This window comes from Tamandua tetradactyla, chromosome X (genome assembly GCF_023851605.1).
Source record: "Tamandua tetradactyla isolate mTamTet1 chromosome X, mTamTet1.pri, whole genome shotgun sequence".
In the NCBI taxonomy this organism is placed as follows: Eukaryota; Metazoa; Chordata; class Mammalia; order Pilosa; family Myrmecophagidae; genus Tamandua; species Tamandua tetradactyla.
The window spans coordinates 152,443,535-152,469,176 of NC_135353.1; the positions used below are offsets into that span (position 1 = coordinate 152,443,535).

Here is a 25,642-nt window from a genome sequence, read left to right on the forward strand (position 1 = left end):
AAGAAAAATATGATGACAATGACTCAACAAATAATCACAACAGAGAAATGGAAACTATAAAAAAATAACTAAATGGAACTTCTGGGGTCAAAAAACACAATAATCAAAAATAAAGATTCACTAATTGGGCTCAACAGCAAATTTGAGATGGCAGAAGAAAGAATTAGTGAATGCAAAACCAGATTGATAGAAATGATCCAGTCTAAAGAACAGAGAGAAGAAAACCTTGGAGAAGTAGGCCACAGGGGAAAAAAAAAAACACTCTGGTCTCAGGGGCCAAAAGCCTTAGAAGATAGAAACAAAAAGTAATCTAAACCTGAGCTGAAGAATTCCTCCATTACAAACCTTTTATTCATTTGTAAAGTAGGTATAATAATACCTACATCTCACAGAATTGTCATGAGGATAAAATGAATTAAAACTTATAAAGCACTTCAAGCAGCCTCTAGCACACTGTACCCACATAATATCTGTTCACTGTTGATAGCATATACTTCTTGCTCGTGGAGAAAAATCATGCCCTGGCCCCAAACCATATAGGGAAAATTACTAAAGGTAGCTGGGAAGAAGGTGAGTAACTCATATAATAATATAGCTATCAGTTCTTTGGTGCTCATTACCTTCCCATCATCTAATAATTTTACTATTACTTGAACATTTCTAATCATACTTTATTTTTATATACTTATTCTTCTTTAAGGTCTTCAAAAGTTTCTACCTGAGCATGAAATTCTAGGAACCAAGATAACTGGTAAGCGAGCTACTCTGACCTGAAGGGAATAACAAAATTTCAACCAACGTGAGCTACTCTGACCTCAAAGGAATTACAAAATTTGACCCAAAGTAGATCTAGAAATAACTTTAATGTTCACATCCTAATAAGACCTCTTTCAAAATATGACCATGCTAGGAGTGGGGGACCTGCGATTAGACTGAAGACCTGAATTACATAATATAAGAAACGAGTTGCCAAAACATAAAAAAGATTTTGCCAAACCAAGATAACTGGTAAGCAAGCTACTCTGACCTGAAGGGAATTACAAAATTTGACCCAAAGAAACTCCACCCCCCCCATCAATATATTTATCTACTTCACTTTTTTTTTTTTTTACTCACTCTGTTTTTAGGACGGGTTTTCTTAGCCAGAAGAAATCAGACTGTGCTAAATACTTGCGTGTTTGTAGGACGTTGCCAAAGTAGTCGGATTCTGAAAACTTGATCTGAATAAAACAAACCACAAGCATCGTTGTTCTAAGTGAAGATAAGAGAGGGCTCTGAAAAAAAGACTTGAGCACAATGACAGGCCAACATAGAAGCTGTGCCTCTCACAGCATCTCTCAGCCATTACCATTTAATCTAGTATTCACAAAGCCATGAAATTTAATCTCAGTGATTTTCTTTTCAAATAAAATGCTCGAAAATCAATATGGTCATTTCTGGATCACAGTAGAAAACAAGAGATGCCACAGTAATTCACAATGTGTTTCATTTACTTTATAATTGAAAAATCTTCTTTAACCTTTACAAAACATATTATCTTAGGTTGGAAATTTCTTGGCTCATATGGGTTCTTGATCTTTTCTAAAATGTGTACTTTATTTATTAGTCACATAGGTTTTTCTAATAACATTCAGTTTAGTCAGCTGAAACCTCATTTAGCTTATAGATGATGATTTAGTCAAATGTTAAAATCCAATTTACTGTTATCAGCCTTTGTTCACAAAGGAAAAAGAATGAAAGAGAATCAGAGGCCTATTTTCCACCCTAAGCACAATGGGGTCACCACAGTAATTCAATTATTAACAGAATTTATCTATTATTAACACTCAAATAAGACTCTGGTCACCAAAAATTAGCGAAATTACAGAAGCAAATCACGGATTATAGCTTGTATGAGAATATAGAAAGTGGATGGCTCAAAACAATGTTATCTATTAAAATAGGGAAACAGACATAATTATTGAGTCCATTTTCTTTTTTGGAAGGAGAATGGCAGACAGCTTCAATTTGTATAGGCACTCTATCTACAAAACTGGAAATACTTAACATAGTAATTATAAATAACATCTGTATTAACAATAAAAGTAATGGTTTGTAAAGATTTCTAAAACTTTGATTTTAAATTATATTACCGTGGCAAAAAAATAAGAAAACACGTTCAAATAAGTGACTAAAAATAATCAAATTCTGATTAGCTTTAATTTTTGTACCTTTAAACCATGATACTCTTTTTTAGAAGTAAAAATTCAAATATAGCATATCCATATATATCAAACACACAGGCATTATATTATAGATGCGAATGTTCATTTACAACTTCACTGTTATAGACTTGACAGTCACCTACTTGTTGACCCATGTCTGGGCTCATATTTATCTCCTCCTTAATATTCAGCATGTTTATCTCCTCCTTAATGTATCAGGGTGCTCATTATCTCTGTGGGGTAACTTTTGCTAATGTGGGGTAACTTTTGTTAATGATTTACGTTAATCTTTCCAGTGGGCCAGGACAAAATTTAGAGAAAGGAGTAAAGTAACTGAAGGCAGGTAGAGAAAGGTAGGAATGAAAGTATCAACTCTTGGCAAACTCAATGTTCTACTTGGCTAACAAGTTGAAAAGATAGGACTTTAAATTGTCTCTCTCTCAAACCCTTTGGGGAGGGCTGATAAATAAAAGGTGGTATATTTATATTCCACATTTCCTTTATTCATATAAAAGAAAATCATACAGCAGTATAAATGAATGGTCTGTATGTATGAACATTCAGTAATCTCAAAAGAATTGGTGAATTGATTTTTTGCTTGGGTTGGATTATATGATGTGTGAATAAAACTGTTTAAAAATGAACAGAGAGATACAAATGCTGGAGAAAATGTGGAGAGAGACATGTACCTATTCATTGTTGGTAGGGAAGAAGAGTGGTGTAGCCCCTCTGGAGGGCAGTATGGTGGTTCCACAGAAGCCTAAGGGTGGGGTTACCATATGATCCTGCAACCCCTGCTGGATGTGTACTTGGAGGAATTGAGAGCAGAGACACAAATGGACACTTGCACATTGGTGTTTACAGGTGCAGTGTTTGTAATTTACAGTGGATGGAGTGTCTAAAAGTACATCGACTGAGGAATGGAAGGGTGAACTATGGTGTATACATACAATAGACTACTGAGTGGCTGCAAGAAGGATTGAAGTTGTGACGTATCCAATTAGGTGAATGAACCCTGAGGACACTATGTTGAATGAAACGTCAGAAACAAAAAGACAAATATTACCATGCCTCACTCATATGGACTAATTATAATATACAAACTCAGAGAACTGAAATCAAGAGCATAGGTTAACAGGGGAAGGCCTGTTGTAAAGGTTCCTAGATTGTAAGCTCTTACAGCAGACACATCTATTCCAGAGTTGTAACTGTTATTTCTAAATTTTGAGATGCTGAGCTTGTTGTGTATAACCTGGTGATTCCTTGGAACTTTGGGTATTTGTGTGACACCTGGAGACTCAGAATTAGAGCATTGAAGCTATGAAAGTCAGCATTACCCTAGACAGCAACTGTTTAAAAAGTTGAAAGGGGGATCAGACTTCATCTAGAGATATGAATGAAGTTGATATGGATAGGACAAGGTACACCGGAATATAGGGTAAAGGATGCTATGGTTATTAGGCATGCAGTCCTTAAGGAATCCACACAGGACAGCAAGTCAAAGCTTAATAGGTTTATTGCAGTGAGGGAGCAGGGAAAAGGTAGGTGGGAGAGCGAAAGAGAGAAAGCAGGTCAGAGCCTGAAAATAGCTACCACCTGGGAGCCAATGAAAGGAACGAGAAAATGGCTCCGGCTCTGTTCTGGGAGCTGTTTTAAAGGTACAGTGACGACGGGAGGGGAGGGTGTCTACTAGGTGGTATGTCATCCCTTGATTGGATGGGGTCTTGTTAACTTATGATTTGACTGGTTGCTGGGGTTCTGACACACTGATCTGTTACTAACACATTGCTTTGCCTCTCAAACATCAGGCTCTGCAAAAGAAGCTGAGGGAGAGAAGTTAAGAGAAAAAACTGAGAGGCCTCCAGGTTACAGAGTCCATTTTATACGTAAAGTTCCCTTTCTAAGACCTGACACTTCTCAGCTAGAGATGGATGAACCGCTAGCTAATGAGGTTGAACTCCAATGTAAGGGAATAGATAAGAGTGAAGGTGATTCTCTAGTGGGTCTATAAGTAATATTACCATATTGAAGATGAACAAGATTGAAAGGGGTTGTACAGACTTACATGTTCCACAGACTCACACTAGAAATATGAATTAGTTCTCGCAAGAATTACTTCAAATATATGATTCTCGTACAAAGAGTGTTTAAGTCCAGGGTACAGAGGGAAAACTGCTATTGCATGCTATGAGCTATGCTCAAAAGGAAACCATCAGCACTATCATAGCCAACAGCAGAGGTAAATAATGGAGGGAGGGACAAGAGTTAAGAGGAGGTTTAGAGTTCCTATTTGGCAAGGGTGTGTTTATTGGTTTTCTTTCTCTTGGGAACAATGAAATTATCTAAAATTGAGAATGTTGATGGACTGGGGACTTTGGGCCCTATACCTAATGCCTGATGAATGCAGGTGGTTGAAGGATGCACTGACAGAGAAGTCGAGTGGTGAACGATGGTGTATACTTATAAACGAAGGTTGTGCTGCTACAAAAAGGAACAAAGTTGGGAGGCATGCAATGATGTGAATGAACATGTGGAACATCTGGTGAGACAAAATAAGCCAGAAACAAAAGAACAAGAATGGTATGGTCACCTTTAGAAAATGCTTATAAGAAAACATAGGCCTAGATTGTAAGCTTTCAGAGCAGATATATTAAATCTGGAGTGGTGATTATTATTTCTGGAATTTGAGAGGCTGTTTTATATATATAACCTGATATTTAGAGGTAAGAATGAAGCCAACAGGTTGGTGTTAAAGTAATTCAGAACATAGGGGTAAGGAAGACAGTGTCTATATTTTAGAACCACACATACTCTTTGAGACCAATGGAAGAAAGGTTTACTTGGTCTGGAACTGAAATTTTCTGTAGTGCATAATCTAACACAACCTACCTGTGTATAGCTCATTTGAACAACTGAAATACAGGGAGCACAGAATAAGAAAGAGGTCTTTTAATCCTGTATAGATTATTGTAATGCCTGGTGACATCCTAGAGTATATTAAGCAGATAATCAAAAAGTATTGGCAAAGTCCCCTGAGGGATAGGAGAAAAATATGGAACTATTAAAACTTACCATCAGGGAATCCCCTGATACTGTGTCAAACTTTAGGGACACCCAAATCAGTAGGCCATGCCCTCGTTCATGAGGCTTACTCTTGTGAAACTTATGTAGATAGTGGAGAAGCTTAGACTACCTATAGGTATGCCTAAGAGTTACTTCTGGAGGACCTCTTTTGTTGCTCAGATGTGGCCTCAGTCTCTCTAAGCCCAACTCTGCAAATGAAATCATTGCCCTCCCTCCTAGGTGGGACATGTCATCCAGGGGTGAAAGTCTTCCTGGCGATATGGGAGATGACTCCCAGAGATGAATCCAGACCTGGAACCATAGGATCAACAATTCCATCCTGACCAAAAGGGGGAAAAGAAGTATAACTAATAAAATATCAGTGGTAGAGAGAGTTCAAATAGAGTCAAGAGGCTACTCTGGAGGTTGCTCTTAAGAAAGCTTCAGTGAGACCTTGCTACCTATCATAACCTGCCAAGCCCAACCAGGACTATTTCAACCAATCCTGAAGAACACCTAGGGCAATATATAAGATTCCACAAGGGTTCCATGCACTAGAGTAACTTTCCAGAAACCTACAACCTCCAGATGGGTCCCTCCAGATAAGCCCTGAAACCTAGCCCAGCCTCTCCAGAACACCAGATAATCACATCTCCCTACCCCATATTAGTGACAGACCCTTCCAATATGAGAAATTTAGAATTGCCATAGGCCAAACACCTCTAAAGAGAGGGATGGAAAGATCAAAGGTGATAGTGGAATAATACAGAGATGATAGGATTTAACAAATGGATATGAGTGCTGAAACATTAAACTGATACATTTTTAGTGTCCGGTATTTTAGAGCAGCTAGAAATAAAAACCTAAAATTGTAGATTTGTAACCCCATGTCAAACTCTGAAATATGTTCTACAACTAATTGTGGTGCTGTGATTTGAAATTAATTGCTTTTTTGTATATTGTTATTTTTCACAAAAAAGAAGGAAGAAAAGTCAATTGTGGTGAGAAAAAAATATTGAAGCCCTCTAGCGTCCTATATTCTGGAGCAGCTAGAAGGAAAAATCTGAGAGTATCGTATGGTAGCCTATGACAAACTCTGGGATCTGACCTGTAACTTCTTGTTGAAGAGTGCTTTGAAAACTTATTGCTTTTTTATTTATTTGCTTTGTATATCTATTATACTACACAATAAAAAAAGTGTGCATGTTGAAAAAGTTAGAATGGGTATAACCCAAAGACCCCTGAAGAGCAGGACAAAGATCAAAGCTGATAGTGGAGTTATACAGAGAAGGTAGGGTTTAAGAAATGAGTATGATTGCTGAATCATTAAATTGATATTTCTTTTAGTCTCCAGTATCTTTGAGCAGCTAGAAGTAAAAACCTAAAATTGTGGAATTGTAACCCATACCAAACTCTGGAATCTGTTCTACAACTAATTGTTGTGCTGTGCTTTGAAATTTATTGCTTTTATATATATATATATATATATATATATATATATATATATGTTATTTTTCACAAAAAAGAAAAAAAAGTTGATTGTGATGATAAAAAAATATTTATTCCTTATAGCCTCCAATGTTCTGGAGCAGCTAGAAGGAAAAATCTGAGATGATGGTATGCTAGACAAACCCTGGGATCTGTCTTGTAACTACTTGTTGAAGAGTGCTTTGAAAACTATTGCTTTTTTCTTTTTTTGCTTTGTATATACATATATTATACAATTTTAAAAGTTTAAAAATGTGTGCATGTACAAAGTTAATATGGCAATGTTTAATATTTGTTTAAGTTGGAGGTGTTCAGAATATTATTTTACAGAGTTCTCAATATGCTTGAGATGCTACATAATAGAAAGAAATTTTACAATCTATCATATTTGAACATAAATGCTTATTCAACTTCAGAAGAAACAGTGGTTTTAGGAAGCAACCTTAACTAGCAATCCTAATGCACCCACAGATCTTTTCTTTAAAAGCTATGTCCATTGTTCACTCTTGGTGTTTTTCAGATTTTGTTCCCAAGATACCTTTGCCAGACCTTTCAGACTATGACTATAAAAACTGATGGAAAATTCAGATATGTTCTTGTGTTCAAAACACGTTATGGGAAATTCTCCCAAAGGAATTATCTTCAAAATTATTAACTATTTTTTGCAATTATCATTGGGTTTAGTTATTACTTTCAGAAGTTTGCCAATCATGATACTTTCCTGCTCTATTTGAAAAATCTTGACATTCAAATTGCTCATAGGCATTAAATAGAAAACCTTCCAAAAATTTCCTAAAGAAGAAAAATCTCCAAGTATAAAAACACTTTAAAATCCTACCATAGTCATGAAAATAATCATGGGGAAGCAAAACTTGGGGCAAGTAACAATAATAACCACAATAAAAACCACAGCTTACCTACATTTAGAAGGATGATTTTTTAATTGTTTTAATTATTAAATTCAGAACATTTGCCATTACTTAGCCTGGCTCAATTGACCTACTCCATTTATTTAAAGAAAAAAATCGATAACAGGGAACAAATTTTACTTTTTCCTCTGGGTCAGGTTAAGTGCTTGAGGGTAGGGAGTAGTCAACAGCTGTTACTCCCTTACAATAGATGGGAAACAGAGTTTAAGAGATTATAGAACTTGGCAAAGTCACACAGTTCAGATCATTTGGCTACTACTTTGATGTTACTTTCATAGGTCCTAATCAGAAAATCAATGACTGAACAGATAGAATATAGAGAAGGTGAAGAGGGTAAGAATGGGGGGTGGGAATAAAAGTTGTCATTAAACTAACCATGGTAGAGCTTATTTGATGAAATATTATAAAGCTGTTAAAAATAATGGTAATAAAAACTATAGAAGACAATGAGAAAACAATGTTAACTGTAAAGATGAGTATACAAAATTATATATAAGTACAGTTATACACAAATATGTATAGAGAAGGACAAAATAGCACACTGTTATAAAAGTATGTACAGGTGCCAACATTATGGGTGATTTTTCATTTCTTTTTTCTATTTCCCAAATTTTTATAATTTAAAATATTTGAATAGGCTTTTGTGTGAGAAAAAAACTATGAACCCCAGCAACCACTGGGAAAGTTCTTGTTGTAGAAATAGCAACAAGAATGAATGCTGTATGAATATTCTGAAACCACCTGTAATATTTTTTTTTAAGTTGTCTAAATTCTCAAGGTACAATAATTGGCTCAAAACCTATTGTCCTTTCAGTTACTTGTAAAAATCCAGGTCAATTTGATAATGGCTTTCAATCAATTCTACCTCCTGACTTTTTCAATTGAGATAACTTTGTGGAACTAATTGGGGTTCTTGGATATTTCTTAGGAACAGCTGTCCAGATCACAAAACAAGGGAACCTGATTTCTCTTCTTGGAAATTTTGGCCCAAATGCGAAGCACCAAATGCCACAGACTAGATGGAAGAATAAAGCTATCACCCCCCAAAGGGAACAAGGAAGTGTGTTCAACATCTTTGTAGGATGAGTAAGTACATGTTTATAAGACACTACATACGGCAATATGAAATGCAGATTCTAGAACACCTTTTTGTTTAAGTTAAATTCACTTAAAGATACTCAGAGATATATTCAAACATCTATAAGAAAGACTTTATATTAGGCACCTAAGGAATTGTTTGAAAACTTAACAAAATCCAGAATTCAGGTCTACATCTTTCTTATTTAAACAGCAAAGCAAAATGCAAGTTTGACGTTTTTAGATGACTGCCAATAAGTAACAGCAGTGATGCTTGAAAATGTTAACCTACACACAAGGTACTCAATGGAAGATGCAGTTCTCATAAGCAGTCACATAAGGTGACTGAGGAAGCACCAGCCAGCATACTAGTGGTAGTACCAGATGCCCTGTATCCAGCACTGGGGTCAGTCTTGGCCTGCTCTAGTCAGTGGAATACTCAGGATGAAGGACATTGTGGGGGAGTTACGGTGGGCTGGCAAGAAAGTGGTTGAGCACCAAGGGAACCCCCTCCAGTATTCACTCTTGGCTCTATAAGACCAAGGTAGCAAGGGATCACTTGAAGAACTGAGGGGGACAGTTCTGTTTTATTTTGTTTTTACCAAATAGTATATAATCATTTCAATATTTTAACCATTTTTTCTGGAGCATTCCATCTGAATATCACCTCACTCTTGCACAGAGTGGCACTTCTGTCATATACACACACACACACACAAGAGTGTTCCACTGGCCAGAGAAGACCAAGACCCATCCCAATAATATTATGTGGGTCCTACATATCTTCATATTAATACTTGTGTGTGTAAGTGTATATCCATATATAACTCACCAGAAACACTGATCTCTGAAAAATTACCCATATCTAATTCTCCTAAGTAAAGGACGGCCAGCTAAGATCCTGACTTTAGCCCCTACTGCAATTCTCCATTGGCTTTCACAAGAATCACTGAACTGCCTAACTGTGCCAGTTATTCACCTATTGTTGTCTCTCAGCTACATGCCCACCCTCTTGCTCTGTTCTAGAATGCTGGGAATCTGAAAATTGTGTTTACACACTTCACTGCCAGTTGGCATCTTACCAATAAGAAGTACTGGGGACATCAGAAGATGGCAGGAGGGGAAAGGGTGTAGCATTCATTCTCTCCCTCCCTCTTTCTCTCCCTCCTTTCTTCTTCCGCCAATAACTCTGAAAGAATCTTCAATCCCTGCTCCATAGCCCTAGCTCTGCAGTGGCAGTTCCTCCTCTGCTCTCCTAAGTCGTGGTACCATTACCTTCTCCCTTTTGTGCCCCTACACACAGGGGTGGTAGCTGCTTCCTGAAGTTATTAATCTCTGGTTTATCTCTCCATCCCTTTTTACCTATATTAAACTCTCTCTGTATGTAATACCTAGCATGTTTCTTGTTTTCATGACTCACACAACAATCTCTCCAGAATAAATTTTCTCTTGAGTCCATTTCCATCAAAGTTCAATGAAATGGAACACTTTATAAGGCTTATTAGAACTTTCCTCGATGCTTCTGTGGGTTCACATAAAGAATATTCCCTTTCTTCTTGCTCTTTCTAAAGACTACAGGAGGACTGTTGTTCAGAGATATTTTATTGGGTATCTCAGTTTACCTGGTCTTCCTTGGAGGAAAAAAAAAGTTCTTCTCTAATTCTTTTGTACTTATGCCTCTAGATTTTTTTTTCATTTGCTCTTGTCTCCACATGAGCCCAACTTCAGTTTTCAACCTTTCTCCTTGACTTTCATTTGCTCCATTACCTACCTAATCTCTATTCTCTTTCTTTTTACGTTTGTGCCTGATGAATCACATCTTCACCTGTGTCAAACACGATGCACTGTTTTTCATTTGTGACAGCCTCTTATGCTCAGAACTCGTATTACCAGAATTTTTTCATAGGTTCTCTGGTAGTCCTTATCTACATGTTTCTTAAAAGTGAAAGCACAATCCCATTGTGTATCAGCAATACTTTAGTCCTTTTGCTATTAACCTCAGTGATGCTATTACTATCTATCACATCAAGACCCTGTACCTGTTTCTGGTTGGGTTTTATACCTTTTCTCTATCAGCTTCTGAACACTAATGTATTTTTACTTTGTGTATTTGGGGTTTTTTCACCATCTGTTTTTTTAAACCGTTAGAAACTCTTGTGTATAATTGTGTCTGCTGTGGAAATGGATCAGATGAAAGCCATCTCTTCATAAAAGTACTTCAAACTCTTGGTGTCTAATGGCTTAAGTACAGGCTCTGGACTTAAGGAGGCCCTTAACAAGAAGGCCCACCAACACTGCAGCCTGTTTGGCATCTGGTTTCTTTTCACAAAAAATGCTGCATTCAACGAGTCCATAAACTTGCCAACAAAGCTTGATCAACCAGCTATTGTGAGTGAGTCCTTAATGCCACCTTATCTGATTAAACCTTGGATTGGTTCATCTGTATAGCCTTTTAAATCCATTTGAGGGACCTGGATACTGCATGAGTTAATTCATAAAGACATTTCCAAACCAAACTAACCCATTGCCGTAAGAATGAATTGCGGCTGTCTGAGCTATCACTTATATTGTGCTTCCTGTGTGACAAGGTCTGTTTAAATACGTTCACTTATTTAATCTTCAACAGCGACCTTATAAGGGAGGGATTAACATCACTTTTATTTTTCAGATGAAAAAACTGAGGCACAGAGAGATTTCGTAGCTTATTTCAGGTCACAGTGCTAAGAAGTGGCAGACTAGAGATTTAAATCTAAACAGTCTGGTTCCAGGGTCCATGTTCATAACCACACACAAAACTACCTCTAAAAATTTCTCTTCTGTACCCTTGACTTGGGGTTGTTGCCAATCATACATAATCACCCAGGTTCTCGTACTAAGGTACCATGTGTTTTGGTGATGCTCTTCTTAGTAGCAACAGATCTCAAACTATCCGCAAAATAAGAGCTACTATTTACAGGGAACCTACTATGTGCCAGGCATTATACTAGGTGTTTTTACGTTTATATAATCTCATCTAATCTGCCCAGACTAAGACTTGGTCATTATACAGACAACCAAAGGGAAGCTAATTAAAATAAAGGTGCCCACAATCAAACAACTAGTAAGCAGAAGAAGCAGAATTCAACCCCAGGCCTATGACTCCCAAGCCTATGCTCTTAACCATTTCACAACATGGCCTCTTCTCTTCTCCTTCCCAATCAGTGTTAGCAAAGCAACTTCCACCAATTCTCCAACCTGCCTCTTCTGTTCCTCCAGCACAGCTGCCTAACAAAGACCCCTCAGATCCCCTTCTCTGACTACAGGCTCATCTTTCTGAACCCATATTTCAGTCCTGGTTCTGACACTCCATGTGACATTGGGCAAATCACCTAACTTTTTTGAGTCTTTACCTCCTTTTCTGCAAAATGGGGATAATACCACCACTGACTATGGGGATTAAAAGATAATGTGTCAAGTGCTTCAGTATTTTACTATTACAGTAATATTGTGATTTTCAGCATCATCAAAACAGAGTGTAATAAAATGGGCTGCTTGAGCTTTGAGATACTGCAAAACATAATCATTTTCTTCCATAGTAACTGGATCAAAACTTTGGAAGACCATATCTTGGAGCCCAAGGGAGAAACTTTCTAATTAAAGCTTTTTCTCATGTTTGAATTGTCTTGTACAATTCTACTATTATCTACAAAGCTAGGATTGCTTTCAGATATACAACTTGTAGAACCACAATTTCAGGAAAGTGCTACACTTCAGAATTATAGTTATTTAAAGAATTCCAAAAGACTCCTTTTTCAAGAAAATTTAGTGAATGGAAGAACGGAGTGTGGGAGTGGGCATGTTGTAAGGAAGACAAACTATTTGTAGGAAAGGAAATAACAATGGCTGTGATTAGAAAAGCCCATAATGAATATATGCTGCAAAATATATACCCCAAAACATAAGAATAAAAAAGAACTATTACTTTTCCTCCATCAGTAACTTACTGCAAATATACAGTCCAACTCACAATAAATTATATTCGTATGTATATGCACTTAATTTGCCAAAACATTCATAAAATTTAATGAAGTTAACTCCCAGCAGGTAGATTTATTGCTATTTATTTAATATGAATGAAGCAAATAAAGACTGTTTAACAACAAACATGATGCTTTAGCTATTAGAACATGCTCACTAACTTTAAAATACTCAGTTTGCTTAATTCTTTCCTTTATGATCAGATTTGACAATATTCAAGCCTCTGTGCTTTATGGTACCCACTCAGTTAAGTGTTCTTTCTGACACTTCCTTTATTTTGATTCTGCTCTAAATCTTTTGATTTGTCTGGCATATTCAGTCTTATATCTGGCCAAGGAATGAATCAAAAGTTGGTCCTTTCTGGCACTATCAGGTTCAATTGCTTGGACTTGGATTAGTTGAAAGGCACAAAGCCAGTAAGATCTGCCAGGAAAAAAAAATACAGTAAATTTAACACTTACTGCCTTGAGGTCTTCATTAACATAAGTATCATTCATTATAAACTCAGGATAGCCAACTTTTGCCAAAACAGCTTTTGCCTATAAAAAGGAAAAAGAAAAATGATGTCAGAGTTTCAGAACTAAAGTCATTAGGAAACCACAGGACATATGTATACAAACTTCATCTGACAACTCTACTGAAGATACTATATGCAAGCCTCTGCGGAGGAAAGAAAAAATTAAGTTAGTCCTTGCCCTCAACATACTAAAATTGTAGTGAGAAAAACAAATAACTGTATAGTATAAAATAAATAAAACAAAGGTGTTAATAGAAATAGACAACATTGTTGACGGAGTCCAAAGCAGAAAGGGACTATTTCCCAGTGGGGAATGTACTTATTGGAGATGACAAACTGAATCATAGAGAATGGTTAGCATTTCAACACGCAGAGCTGAAAGGAAGGACATTCCAACAGAGGAAATCGCAGAGGCAAAGATAAGGAGACAGGAAACATTTGAGAGTTGGAAGTAGTTTAGTGTAGCTGGGACTATATAAAGCAAATGAGGGTGGAGAGTGGAAAACAATGCAGGAAAACTGGCTTGGGGCCAGATCCCAGGGATTCTTGAATGCCATGCTAAAGAGTCTATATTTTATTTTACAGATAAGAGAGCAAATATTTTTAGCAGGGGAGTAAATAGATATAAGTCACACTTTAGAAAGATTATATGTGCAACACTGTAAACAGTGCATCATAACATTATAACATCCTCCGATAGAGGAAGTACTAACAATCCCCTGCATTTTGCAACATATAGGCAATGGACAAAGGAAAAACCACCTTTACTCACATATAAGGACCCTGCAAAGCAGCAACTGGCAAACTATGGCCCCTAGGCCAAATTTGGCATGCCACCTGTTTTTGTAAATGATGCTTTACTGGAATACAGCCATGCCTATTCATTTATGGATTGTCTGAGGCTGTTTTTGTGCTACAACAGCAGAACTGAGTAGTTGCAACAGAGATTCTGTGGCCCATGAAGCCAAAAATACTTACTATCTGGCCCTCTATAGGAAATGATTGCCAACCCCATGCTCTGGAGAAACTTCCGTTCACATAAAAATTTCTCTCCCCTCTCCAGATTCTGAGTTTCACAAAAAGAACAAAACAGTTTTACACAAAGAGTGTGAATCCAGGCAGCACATCCATTGTCAGGACTCTGTCCAGATCCCCTGGGATCCCTTTTATCACTTTTGCACAGCTGTGTTCTTTTTTTTAACTAATGTCTAGCACCTCAGACTCTCTTTGGGGGCCTGAGCTAGGGCAACCAGAGCTGACTGCCTGCACTCAAAAACAGCTAGTTCCTGGGATTTTAGATGCCTTTCACCCCCACCACAGGGAGCTGTTAGCCAATGACTAACTGTAAAGACAGTATGAAAGCCCAGCTCTTTTGCCCTCAATTCAGGACAAACTCTGAGTATACTTCTCCCTCCAGAGCTCCCTGTAGGACCAGGATGAGTCTGAGAAGTAACCTGAAATCTCACCCTTGGCTTCCTACCCTTCCCTGTCTTGCTTCCCCTATTCCCTGGTCAGTTTCTCTTAGGAGCACTTCCTTAACTAATCACTTAATTAATCTCCAAATCTGCTTCCAGGAGACCCAGAATAAAAACAAGGCAACCCCAAACACATTGGTTTTATTCCAGCAAAGCAGTAAGCAAAATCAGTGACCTTTGCGCACCACTCTTGGTAAAACGATTTTTGTCCCCTAGTCCCTTTCAATTTTCCTCACTCAAGAAATAAATGGAATAAGATAGTACATTTTCTTTATCTTCCTTGAGATAATTCAAATATTAAATATCAGCAGAAACTTGAAACTCAAGGCTCAGAGAGGATTTTACAAGTGCCGCAGGATTCAGTCATAATGCATTTTGCTGTTTCACAGACTCATATATAGCACAGATCAAATTCTGCCTCCAAAACTCTACAAGGTATACACACTAAAAGCCTGATGTGATCCACACAGCAGATAACTAGAGGTTACAACTCTTCCCTCAATGCCAAACAATACTTCATATATCTATCTGTTAAATTTTTCTGAGACCATTTTATTACTTCCTTCATTGTATTTAATTGCTTGCTGTATTTTATCAGCTCACCACAAATCATGTGCATAATTATAGCAAATAAATAGCTCTGAATAGTTTTCCAAAAAGAAATAAATAAACAAGGAAATAAACAAGCTGAGGCATACCACAATTGTTTCTGAACATTGGTCTTTCCAGAGCATGCTGGTGAATTATGTATTGGTTTTCAAACCTCTCTCTCTGGGACCCATACTGCACTATGGAGTTTCACAGCATATATTACCTTCTGCATTGTATATGCATGGCCCTGAATCCTTTTGATTATTTATTTAGCATCACTGTGACTTGAAGAGAACCAGAAAAGAAATGCAAAGAATCCATATTCACTTCCCAAGGACAGGTAGACAGAATAAGGGCATAATACTGGCAGCAGTATTACGAACATCTGAATAGAATGCTCTTCTTCCTCAAGGTGCTATGCATGGACTGCTCAATTGAAATTCAAATGCTCCTTCTGCCATAGAGTCTGTTGTCAGTTCCATGTTGGCCCACCCTACCCCACTGTACATTCTTCCCTGAGAAACTTAAGCAGTACATCTCAAAAGCCCTCGGGGACCCAGCTCCAGGTTAGACTCAATCAATGAGAAACACTCATAGGAGATTCAAAAAGCAGAAGTGGGGGAGAAGCCATTTGTTCAGTGTTGGCAGCTATAGGCAAGCACCTGAGCATCTGCAGACAGCAGATTTAGGGCTCTGCCAGCAGCTTTCATGCATCCTACTGAGAATACCCCTTCCTTTGTTGTGTGAGCAGCAGGGATTATTGGCAGCTTCCATGCTTCGCTCCCAAGTCCTACCAATGGTCTCATAAGCCTCCAATTTCCTGTATTAAACCTCTTCCTGCTTGATATACCTAGAAGGACATCTGTTTTCCTGAATGGGCACTAACTGACATACCCTCTTAAGGCAAACAGTGAACATATCACTTTTTAACTTTTACAGAATGGGAAAAGTGAAGCACCAAATAGTTTGATGGCTTAAAGGGCAAAGGATTAGGGAGGCATGCCTGAAATCAATTCCCCAGTGGTTACAAGTGGGATAAGAAGGAAAAGCAATTCCCAGTGCAAATACTGAGAACAGTGGTATCAATATATAACAGACTGCACATTATATCCTTCAAGAAATGTTTCTCTGGCTGCTTGTGAGTGATCAAAAGCTCCAGGGTTTTTCATAACCAGTGTATATATTTCTACCTCTTATTCATGCAGACATCTGGAGAGGGGCTGTACCTGACAACTGGATCTCCTTCTGGCAGTCCAGCCTATGTACGGGTAGATGGATCCACGGAGGAGGCTCAAGTGCTTGCTGATCTTTACTTCCTCTGTGACCCTGGGTAAAGTACTTTTTTTTCTGAAGCAAACACTGCCTCTTGTCCACCCAATATCCATCTTCCCTTGCCTGTCTAACTGTTAGGACCCCAATTCTGCCCAGGATGACTATGAACCCAATAAAGAAAATAGCCCCCTTTGTAGCCAGAGTTGGCTATGGGATGAGATTTTAGACAACAAACCATAACTAAAAATCACTGTTGTTCTTCCAGGACTCCTCATTAAATTAGGACAGACTCTTCTGGCATAAGTTTTTTCCCTTCAGCCCAGGGTTTATCAACCTCAATGCTCTTGACATAATGGGCTAGCTAATTCTTTGTTATGGAACCTGTCCTGAAGATTGTAGGATGTTTAGCAACATCTTTGGATTCTACCCACTAGATGCCAACAAAAACAGATAACCCCAGTTGTCACAACTAAAAATGTCTCTGGATGTTGCCAAATGTCCCCTTGGGGTCAAAATCACCCTTAGCCTTTCCTTGTCTCCCTTCCTGGAACGCTGATCCAATGCTGGAGGTTAAGCAGCCAAATTGTAACCAAAAGGCAACAAACATGAGGAAGAAAACCACATGCTAAAGATAACAGAATGAAAAGCTGATGGCATCTAGAGCCCTTCATATAGGGCCACTGTCCCCTCAGTGACATGAGGAATGCCCTTATTTGTTTGAAGCATTATATGTTATATTTTCCATTAGCTATAGACAAATGCATTTCTAATATACTCTCCTATGTATCAGATGTAAGTAGAGAAAAAAATAGTACCTACAGGTTCAGGATGATACTGCATTTAAAACACTTTTTCAATCCTTGGTCCAGAATATATAATGAATAAATGTTAGTGGTAGACTACAAAGAGAAAGGAGAAAAGTGACCTTGGAGAATTTGGAGTAACTATTGTGTGCCTGTTTAGAGAGTCTTTCAGGGCCAAAATACACTCTTTTTTTTTTTTTTTGCATGGGTAGGCACCAGGAATTGAACCCGGGTCTCCAGCATGGCAGGCGAGAACTCTCCCTGCCGAGCCACCATGGCCCACCCCAAAGTACACTCTTAACCAAATATCTCAACTCCCCTGTGGAATAATATCACTCTCTTTAGCCACAGGTTCAGTTTCAGGGGGCCACATTTGAAGTAGTGAGAAAGACTGTTGAAATAACCCTGTAATTAATGGGGAGACAGATGTGCCCACAAGATTCTAAGAACATGGTGGAAGATTTTCTGAGCAAAGTCAGAGCATGAGCCAGGAGAACCCAGGCAATTCACCCCCTCAAAAAGTCAGAGGAGGGGCCTCACCCTGATTAAGAAAGCAAAGTGAGACACTTCAGAAATCAATCTGCCCATATCTGCCCATAGAATCTTTGAACAACCAGCAAGAATTAACAGTTCTATCTTCCTTAAAACTTGAAGAAAAAAAAAACAGTTAAAGAACTACAGTAATGGGCATATACCAAATAAAGGAAAAGGGCACCTGAAAAAAGGATTTCGTGGTGCCTTAATTGGCCCCTTTCCCACCCTTCACCAGCTTCACACAGAGATGGCCCATGCATGCTTCCAGTGTGGATCCCTGGTCCCAGTACAAGGGGGAGTAGAATCACCCTCATGGACATACAGGAGCTTGTATGTCCGGCCCAATCTGTCTGGTGGTGGCCTGAGGGACATGCCATCCCAGAACTGGCCATGCATGTAGAAGATGATTCACCAAACTCTCCTACAGAACACTATGAGAGAGCAGTTGAGTCATGACTGGCTGGAGCAAGGGATAGGTGGCTGTAGGACATAGAGTGCAGTGCCCAGGAAATAGAGTGCAGTGTTTCCTAGGAAAAAGAGGACATTTATATCCATATAAATAAGGAAATTCCTAGAGCTACAAGCATATGACCAAGATAAGACACATGTACAGAAAGGATCAGGGAGGCTCCTATGCTTTGGCTTCAAGCTTTTCTCTAAATTTATTGTATGGATGAGCCCTCAAATAGTATACTTGCACAGGTCAATCTGCAAACACTGGAAAAGGTGTTTTCTTTTTTCTTTGTTTTTCTGTTAATTCCTGGCATCCAAGGAATGTTCTGTCATAACACTAGCTGGACAAAATTCTAAGGAACAGAGAACTCAGAGTCTAAATTCCAGTGACATCATGTTAAAATATTGTTTCAACAAAAGATTACAAAATATACAAAGAAACAGGAAGTGATGGTTCAGGCAAAGGAGACGATTAAAGCATTAGAAACCATCAATGAGGAAGACCAGCCCTGGGACATACCAGGCAAAACTTTTTTTAATGGCCCTAAATATGCTCAAAGAGCTAAAGGAAAACATGGAAAAAAGAACTAAAGGAAAGCAGGAAAATGATAGATGAACACAAAGATAGTATCACTAGAGAGAAGGAAATTATGAAAAGGAATCAATCAGACTTAGAGTATAGTAACAGAAATTAAAAATTTCCTACAGGGAGAAGGTGGAGTTATAACAGAAAAGATATTGATATTTCTTTTAGTCTCCAGTATCTTGGTGCAACTAGAAGTAAAAACCTAAAATTGTGGAATTATAACCGAGACCAAACTCTGAAATTTGTTCTACAACTAACTGTTGTAGTGTACTCTGAAATTTATTGCTTTTTTTGTATATATGTTATTTTTCACAATCAAAAAAAGAATAAAAATGGAATGAAGTTCTAATACATGCTACAATATGGATGAACCTCAAAAACATGCTAAGTAAAAGAAGTCAGACATAAAAAACACATATTGTATAGTATCATATTTATGAAATGCCTAGAATAGACAAATCTTTAGAGGCAGGAAGCAGATTTTGGTTGCCAGGGGCTGGGGGGTGAGGTAAATGGGGAATCACTGCTTTATGGAATGAGGTTTCCTTTTGGTTTGGTAAAAATGCTTTGGAGGTGGGCCAGCATGGCTCAGCAGGCAGAGAGAGTTCTTGCCTGCCACACCAGAGACCCGAGTTTGATTTCCAGTGCCTGCCCATGCAAAAAATATATATATATGTTTCAGAAATAGAGAAAGGTAATGTTTGCACAACATGGCGAATGTATTAATATTATGCCACTGAATTGTTCACTTTACAATGTTTAATTTTATGTTATGTGAATTTCACCTCAATAAAAATAAAAATTAAAACAAAAATTTTCCTAGAGAGGTTCAACAGAAGACTTAAGCTAGTGGAAAAAAAGAATCAGTGAACTCAAAGATCAGGCAACTGAAATCATCCAGTCTAAGGAAAAGGAAGGAAAAATGAAGAAAAGTGAACAGAGGCTGAGGAACCTGTGGGACACCATCAAGCACATCATTATGGAGAAGAAAGAGAAAGGGGAAGACAGAATATTCAAAGAAATAATGACTGAGTATTTCCTGGATATAATGAAAGACATGAATATATACATCCAAGAAGCTCAATGCACCCCAGACAAGATAAACACAAATAGAGTCACAATGTTCCATGTTATAATTAATCTGTTGAAAGCCAAGAATTCTGAAAGCCACAAGACAGAAGCAATGTGTCAGGTACAAGGGGGTCTCAAAAAAATGAAATTTTGATTTCTCATCAGAAACCGTGGAGGCAAGGAGGCAGTGGGATGATATAAAGTACAAAAAGCAAAAAACAATTGCAAACCAAGAATTCTATATCCAGCAAAACTGTCTTTCAAAAATGAGGGAGAGTCCTCCAGGAAGATGGAGAAGCAAAGTGGAGTGAGTTCATTCCTGCTCCATGAAACAAGATGGGAGACAGGGAGACTGCAGGTCCTGGGGTGTAAGTAAACTAGGAGGGTATTTAGGCAATTTGGGGGGGGAGAGCATCAGTGGATCAGGGGAGAGAGAATGGTTGGGGTGACCAGGATCCCCACTGGACAGGCTGCGGTGCACCAGGGAGGTGCGATAGGAGGGAAATGACTCTCTTCAGCTCCAGCCTGCACAGCTGCCTGCTGGGGAAACCTCCCCAGATGGTTGCAGTGGACAGCGGCCCATGGGAAGCCCAGAGGTGGGTGGATTGTTCACCATGGGGCCTGAGCCTTGGGTCGGTGGGGAGTGATCACCTGGTCAAGTGCAGGAATAGCCAGCCACAGTTGCAGTGTCTGGCAGTCCCACCAACGCTGCAGATCAGCTGATCCCCAGACCCCACCCCCAGTAGAGACCTGCCAACCAGCTACCCCTGGCACAGCAGCCCCCCTACCTAGCACGCCAATCTCCAGTTGCTTTGGCTAGGAGGGGCGGGGCTGAGGAAGAAGGAAACTCGAGCGTGACATCTGCTGGCCAGATGCGGTAAGTGAAGATCTGTGGCACCAGACAGGGAAGGGAGAGCTTGAGGGAGGAGGAGGCTCATGGTTGCCACCTGCTGGGGAGAAGGGATAAGTGCTGGAATGCTAACTTCTACCTACCCAGGTCCTTACTTTTATTGTTTTATTTCATTTTAATTTCATTTTTTTAATATTACTTTTTTCTTCCCTCCCCTTTTAAAAAATATTGTTTCTATACATTTTTTGCATGTTGTATGGCAGGGGTCACATTTCATTCTTTTTCCATGTGAGTATCCCCCCTTACTGAAGCAACATTTGTTGTTTTTTTGTTTGTTTTGCTTGCTCATTTGTTTTTTTAGGAAGTGCATGGTACAGGAATTGAACCCAAGTCTCCCATGTGGCAGGCGAAAATTCTACTACTGGGACTACCCTTGCACCCCTATACATTTTTATTAGTAACATAATTGCTCTTGTCACTATCCTAATTATTTTTTATAGATATTTTATATTATATTTTATTCTTTATTTTCTATTTCACATATTATTTTTTATTATTCCATTTCATTTATTATTACCATTATTATTTTTCTCTTAAATTTTCTCTCCCTCTGGTGGGTACCAGACTGACTTCACTCCCAATATATCCTGGAGTGTCTCCTTTTGATTCTGGGGCCTACTATTGTTGAGGTGTATTTTGTTGTGGTTCTTGTTTTTGTGTTTCATATTTTTATATTATTATTTTACTTTATTATATATCTTTTCTCTTCTTTATTTTTCTTTTCTAGTTCCTTTTTTTATGCATAAGCTGAGAGTCAAGACTGGGTCTCCATGTTTTGGGCAGCCATTCTGCCACTGGAGTAACCATGCACCCCAGCCTAGCTTCTAATAGACCCTTAACTTAAATTGTATCCCCTACATGAGATCTGAACCTTGATCTGGTAGAGAATAAAGTGCAAAAAGAAACATTCAGCAAAAACTAAATACAAAACTTTAGAAGAGTGAAAAAAATATTCATATCAAGATAATCAAATGCCCTGAACACAATAAAAAAATCACAAAGCACAGGAAGATCCAAGCAGAAATGGCCCACCCAAACTACCAAATCAAACTTGCAGAGGGTTCACAGAATATGGAACAACTACTCAAGGATATTTATAAAGAAATAAAGGATATCAGGAAGACACCAGAGGAGCATAAAGAAGAATTTTGGAGGTTAAATAGAAAAATGGCAGATCTCACAGAAATGAAAGATATAGCAGACCAAATTAAAAATATACTAGAGACATACAATAGCAGATTCAAAGAAGCAGAAGGAAGAATAAGTGGGCTAGAAGATAGAACAACAGAACTAGAACACACAAAAGAACAAATGGCAAGAAAAATGGAAAAAATGCTGATCTTAGGGAAATGATGGACAACAAGAGGCTCACAAATATAAGAATCACTGGCATCCCAGAAGAAGAAGAGAAGCGTAAAGGGTTGGAAAAGTTAGTTGAAGATACAATTGGAGAAAACTTTCCAACCCTTATAAAAGACATGAATATGCAAATCAAAGAGGCCCAGTGAACTCCAAAGAGAGTAAATCTGAACATGCCTACTCCAGGACACATACTAATCAGACTATCAGGTGCTGAAAAGAAATAGAAAGTCCTGAAAGCAGCACAAGAAAAACAATGTACTCCATACAAGGGAAAACACGTAAGACTGACTTCAGACTACTCAACAGGCACCATGAAAGCAAGAAGGCAGTGGTATGATATTTTTGAGATCCTGAATGAGAAAGGCTTTCAACCTAGAATTTTTTATCCAGCCAAGTTATCCTTCAAAATTGAGGGAGAGATTAAATCTTCAAAGACAAAGAAAGATTGAGAGAACTAGCCAACAAGAGACCAGCCCTATAAGACATCCTAAAGGTAGCCCTGTCAGCTGATAAAAAAAGACAGGAAAGGGAGGTCTGGAGGAGGGCACAGAATTGAAGAATATGAGTAAACATAATTTAAAGGAAAAGAGAGAGAAAAGGAAAATAATATATAGATCTGACAAATAAAAACTAAAGAAAAACATGGTAGAGTCAAGAACTGCTTTTACAGTAATTACTTTGAATGTTAATGGGTTAAACTCACTAATTAAAAGATACAGACTGACAGAATGGATCAAAAAACATGATCCATCTATATGCTGTTCCATCTACATGGAAAAAGATCTTCTATGCAAGCTGTAACCAAAAGAAAGCAGGAGTAGCTCTACTAATAACAGACAAAGTAGACTTTAAAGGTAAAGACACCATGAGAGACAAAGAAGGACACTATATATTAATAAAAGGGACAATTCACCAGGAAGAAATAACAATCATAAATGTGTACGCTCCCAATCAAGGAGATCCAAAGTGCATGAGGCACATATTGGAAAAACTGAAGAGAGCTACAGACATATCAACAGTAATAGTGGCAGTTTTCAATACACCACTCTCCACTATAGATAGAACAACCACACAGAGGATCAACAAGGAAACAGAGAACGTAAACAATAGGATAAATGAATTAGATCTAATAGACATATATAGATCATTATATCCCAAAACACCAGGATATACATTCTGTTCTAGCACACATGGAACGTTTTCCAGGACAGATCATATGCTGGGACACAAAAACTGAGTCTCTATAAATTTAGTAAAATTGAAATTATCCAAAGCATTTTCTCTGATCACAACGAAATAAAGTTGGAAATTAATAATCACCAAAGAATCAGAGCTTTCACAAATACATGGAGATTAAATAACACACTCTTAAATAATCAGTGGGTCAAGGAAGAAATCGCTAGAGAAATCAGTAAATATCTGGAGACAAATGATAATGAGAATACAACATATCAAAATTTATCGGATGCAGCAAAGAGAGTGATGAGGAGGAAATTTATTGCGCTAAATGCCTATATTAAAAAACAAGAATGAGAAAAACTTGAGAATTTAACGGCTCACCTGGAGAATTTAGAGAAAAGAACAACAAACTATCCCCAAAGCAAATAGAAGAAGAGAAATAATAAAGACTAAAGCAGAAATAAACAAACTGGAGAACAATAAAACAATAGAATCAACAAAACAAAAAGTTGGTTCTTTGAGCAAATCAATAAAATTGATAGTCCTGTAGCTACACTAACAAAGAAAAAAAGAGTGAGGACACAAATAAACAAAATTAGCAATGAGGGGGGTCGTTAACCACAGATCATAAAGAAATTTTTAAAACTCATAAGAGAATATTATGAACTACATGCCAAGATATTAGACAAATTAGGTGAAATGGACAAATTTCTAGAAAGACATGAATTGCCTCTACTGACTGGAGAAGAAATGGAAGCTCTCAACAAACCAATTACAAGTAAAGAGATCCAATCAGTTATAAAAATCTTCCCACTAAAAGAAGCCCAGGACCAGATGGCTTCACAAGAGAATTTTATCAAACACTTCAAAAAGAACTAATGTCATTCCTGCTCAAACTCTTCCAAAAAACTGAATAAAAAGGAACACCACCTAACTCATTTTATGAAACTAATATCACTCTAATACCAAAATCGGGTAAAGACGAATACAAGAAAAGAAAACTACAGACCAATCTCCCTAATTAACATAGATGTGAAAATTCTTAAAATACTAGCAAATCGTATCCAACGCCACATTAAAAGAATTATAAATCATGATCAAGTGGGATTCATAACAGGAATGCAATGGTGGTTCAACATAAGAAAATCAATCAACATAATACAGCACATTAACAAATGGAAAGGGAAAAACCACATGATATATCAATTGATGCTGAAAAAGCATTAAAAAAAATCCAATATGCTTTCCTGATAAAAACACTTCAAAAGTTAGGTACCGAAGGAAACTTTTTCAGTATCATAAAGGGCATATATGAAAAACCCATAGCCAGCATCAAACTTAATGGTGAGAAATTGAAAACATTCCCCTTGAGATAGGGGATGAGACGAGGATGCCCATTGTTACCACTATTATTCAACATTGTATTAGAAGTACTAGCCAGAGCAATCAGAGAGGAGAAAGAAATAAAAGGCATCCAGATGGGAATGGAAGAAGTAAAACTTTCATTATCTGCAGATGGCACGATCCTATACTTAGAAAACCATGAGAAATCTACAGTAAAACTACTTGAGCTAATATACAAATTCAACAAAGTGGCAGGATATAAGATTAATGTACAAAAATCAGTAATGTTTCTATATACAATCAATGACTTCACTGAGGTGACAACTAAGGAAAAAATTCCATTCAGAATAGCGACCAGAAGAATTAGGTATCTAGGAATAAGCCTAACCAGGATGTCAAGGACTCATACACAGAAAATTACAAAAAATTGCTAAAAGAAATTTAAAATGACCTAAATAGATGGAAAGAAGAAGAAAGTGGGAGGTCTATCACTTCCTGACTTTAAAGCTTACTCTGAAGCCACAGTGGTCAAAACAGCATGGTACTGGCACAAAGATAGAAGGACTGATCAGTGGAATAGACTCAAGAGTGCAGAGATTAACCACCAAATTTTGGGGCATTTGATCTTCATTAAGGCCCCCAAATCCACTGAATTGGGACAGAATAGTTTTTTTAAATAAATGGGCACGGGAGAACTGGATTTCAATAGCCAAAAGAATGAAAGAGGACCCCTACCTTACACCTAATACAAAAATTAATTCAAAATG

General features: G+C 37.8%; 1 protein-coding gene across 5 annotated transcripts in view; it reads right to left on the bottom strand.

Moving 5' to 3' along the window:
• Positions 1–25,642, bottom strand: part of PHEX (phosphate regulating endopeptidase X-linked) — a 291,954-nt gene that overhangs the window by 105,277 nt on the left and 161,035 nt on the right. For all 5 annotated transcript variants that reach the window (XM_077146746.1, XM_077146741.1, XM_077146742.1 and 2 more), the window contains 2 exons: positions 13,240–13,317; positions 1,117–1,220 (listed from right to left, as the gene is read on the bottom strand). In XM_077146746.1, coding sequence (XP_077002861.1) covers positions 1,117–1,220; positions 13,240–13,317 — 182 coding nt within the window. The remainder of the gene's footprint in view (positions 1–1,116; positions 1,221–13,239; positions 13,318–25,642) is intronic.